The sequence below is a fragment of the Piliocolobus tephrosceles genome, unplaced genomic scaffold, assembly GCF_002776525.5.
Source record: "Piliocolobus tephrosceles isolate RC106 unplaced genomic scaffold, ASM277652v3 unscaffolded_31397, whole genome shotgun sequence".
Lineage (NCBI taxonomy): Eukaryota > Metazoa > Chordata > Mammalia > Primates > Cercopithecidae > Piliocolobus > Piliocolobus tephrosceles.
Window position 1 is genome coordinate 3,853 of NW_022314751.1, and position 3,374 is coordinate 7,226.

Below are 3,374 nucleotides of genomic sequence, written 5' to 3' on the forward strand. Positions count from 1 at the left end.
TATCTTTTATGAATTATCTCAGTTGTTGATTTAATTAATTAGTTATTGGTTTGGTAAAGTAAAAATATACTCTGAACTACATAACTAAGGCACTCTACAGGCTGTATTCGGTTACACTGTAATACGTTACCAGTAAAATGCATTAAAATTCAAGATTAATTTTTTCAGAAAAATTCAATATTATCTTTCACTTTAATAACTTGCCAATTTCTTCACTTATTAGCACCACTGGCATTGACTATAATGAATCAATGTATTACAAAATAGTTCAATGACATTCCAGAATAAATGGTGACTATAGTGAATGTACTACATATTTCAAAATAGCTAAAAGAAGATTTTAAATATTCTCACCACAAAAAAGTGATAAATATTTGAGGTGATGGACACATTATTTAGCATGATTTGATCATTCCACAAAGTATACATGCAACAAAACATCACAGTGTTCTGCAAAGATATATACAAATTATTACAAATTACTATTTGTCAATTAAAACTAAAATAAAACTTTTTAAAAAATGAAGTTAGCTGCATTTAATAATTTAAAAATAAACTCATCTGTTATAAACTTTAAATGAATACAGAAATCAACTACTTGATATTTTTATCTGCTATCATTCGAATTAGTCAACACAAGACAACAGTATAGGTAGTACAAAAATCTGTCTTGTCTTATTTTACATATATTCAATGTATTAAAATCGTGCTGACATCGTATGTGGAAAGATTTACTGAAAATTTGAGAGACAGAGAATTGTTGATCTGTAGTACATGGGTACTGTTTAGAAGAACCTTCACTGATTCTTTCAAACTTTTCCAGAGATAAACTTAGACTCATTTTGACAGTTGCCTTATTATCAAAAAATTGCCACTCCGTGACAAGTTCAGCACTTGATGCCAACAGGTGTGACAACAAGAAAGCAACTTCAGCGTCACACATGTGGTCAGGAAAACCACCAGAAACTAAGAGATTTTTAATGAAAACCAAAGTGTTCAGATGCAAACAGCAACCTGAAATGCCTGATGACAACTTTTGCTAGGAGCACTTACCCAGCATACCTTTGCTACCAAAGAAAGTGAGAATGAAATTTATTTTGCTTCCTTTTCAAGCTGATCTGATAAGCAGCAAATTCAAGTTGTGTAAAATAAGTTGTATCTTTTAAAATGTCAAAATTTAAAACAGATAAAACTAATTATTTAAAGGGGGGAAACTGGGCTCAATGCTAGCACAGAAATGGCCAAGTCACCTCCCTTGTCACTTGCAAATCATCCAAATGGAACACTACCACAGCTACTTACCTCTGTGCAGTCATTCAGAAGGGGCACTGTGGTGTCAGAAGGGTTAATATTGATTGTCTTTAGTTCAATAAGGTTATTCAGGGAATTTCCACCTAGGAAAAAATGGGTAAAGAATCAAACAAAGGCGTTTTTATTATAGAAGGTACTTCTTTATAGGTAAACTAACTGAATTACCTGACACTACAACCAGGGACGGCATGTAGCTACTGTCAGCAGGATCTACGATCATTTTTAACCTATGAACAAGAACATCTGGGAAAATCTCCAAACGAATCCAGTGCTTTAGAAAAACAAAAATCACATTCTCAGTTAGCAAAATTCAGCTATATTTTAGCTACTACAACAGTATCATTGAAGCTTGAATCTACATGAGATTTTTTCAATATAAAATGTGGCATGAGAGAGAATTTTCCCTCACCCTAGCAGCAACAAGAATATTCTACCTCATTCTTTGATCATGAGAGAAAAGTCTCACTCTAAGCCCCAGAAACAATGTATCTATATACTCCTGGCCTAGGGTGCTCCTTCTACCCACCAAGTGAGTGACAGAAAACATTAGAGTGGAGATGGAGAAAGGCCCTGTCCTCAAGTCTGACCTGTGTGCCCACGAGGTGCCCCCATGGGTTGGTGTAATCACAACAGCACTCCAATGTGCAACACAAATTTGCTAGACTATACTAGAAAAACTTCTAACCAGAAGCAAATCTGAATTCATACATTTTATGCGGGAGAGGAGGAAAAAAAGCCCGACCACATCCTCTATCAAGTGGTCAGTTAGATAAAATCTACTACTCACATTGTTTAAAATCTCTGACAATAAACTTGGATGGTATTTAATTCTGTAATTTTGAAATAACTTACAAATTAAAATATAAAGTGAGTACTGACAGGTGCTATCAGCAAAACTTTGCAGGCTGCTCAAAGTTCATTTTGAAAATGTACAGGGCAAAACCACCCGTGTGAAGGTGCCCGCCGCTGTGCCCCATCACGCTCTTTTCCTTGCGACCCTGATGACTGCCAGCAGCGCTCGCTGCCGTCGATGAGACGGGATGCCTGGTTCACGGAGGACAACACGTTCAGGCTCTTCACCATGCGGGACCAGCTGTCCAGCAGCATGCCTGGCTGGCTGCTGTGGCAACGCTTCAGCTGTTTTCCAGAACAGCCACAAAATACTGCAGACTGACCTATTTCGTGATGGTCAAAGAGAAAATTAACCCTTGCTGAACTGGGGAGAAAGAAACATCCTGATCAGGCGGTCAAGAATATTACATAGTGAGGAGCTTCTTTCTAAAAGAAAAATAGAAAGTTTCAAACTGAAAGGAGCTAAGAAATGCCACAAATGGCTTCCCCAGTCAAGATATATTACACCAATTTATGAGATGAAGTCCACATAATGGTATGATTTATTCTACTAAAACCTCCCGGGAAACAACAGCGGATTAATATATTTCCAAACAAACAGGATACAAATAAGCTGTGGGAAAAATTCAATAACAGCACTCACAAAAAGCATTCTTATTAAAAATGCTTTTATAATTACAAGGCAAAAAGTAAATTGTAAAGTGCTTCCACTTTCATTAATGGCAAATCTGGAATTCAACTGGCATTCCCCATCGAGGACAACTACTAAAGCCAGACAAAACACACAAAAATAAATAAATCCTCTTCAAACTATCAGAATTCATGAGATAATAAAGAATTACAAGGTCAGAACCACCGGAAGACTCGAGGCAAATGGAGGTGTCAAGATGACACACACCATGGATCGGAGGCTGCTGTTCCCTGATGGCATCCCCGGGTTCCAAGCAAAGTCCCTGAGGGGCACATTGCATTTCAACAGCTGCGTAAAGGGAAGGGAAAGGAATGGGGTCCAGAAAGACCAGAAAGGCTGAGGATGCCACAGAAACGCAACTCACCCTTGGAACCCCAACAGAAAATACCCCAAAAGTCAGGGTCAACTACGAAGGGTCTTTGGGTTTCTCTTTTTTTTCTCAACAGATTGCAGCTCAGCATAAAATCACCTCGATCAATGAATGCTGATTAAGGTGAGCCCAGAGAGTCACTAACCTTTA

General features: G+C 37.6%; 1 protein-coding gene across 1 annotated transcript in view; it reads right to left on the reverse strand.

The window, feature by feature from the left end:
• LOC113222471 (E3 ubiquitin-protein ligase HERC2-like) overlaps positions 1-3,238 on the reverse strand; it is a 4,691-nt gene extending 1,453 nt beyond the window's left edge. Inside the window, exons 1-3 of the mRNA XM_026452110.2 lie at positions 2,300-3,238; positions 1,477-1,586; positions 1,303-1,394 (exon numbers count right to left, since the gene is read on the reverse strand). Of these exons, the coding sequence (XP_026307895.1) occupies positions 1,303-1,394; positions 1,477-1,586; positions 2,300-2,418 (321 nt within the window). The 5' untranslated portion in view covers positions 2,419-3,238. The remainder of the gene's footprint in view (positions 1-1,302; positions 1,395-1,476; positions 1,587-2,299) is intronic.
• Between the last annotated feature and the right edge of the window lie 136 nt (positions 3,239-3,374).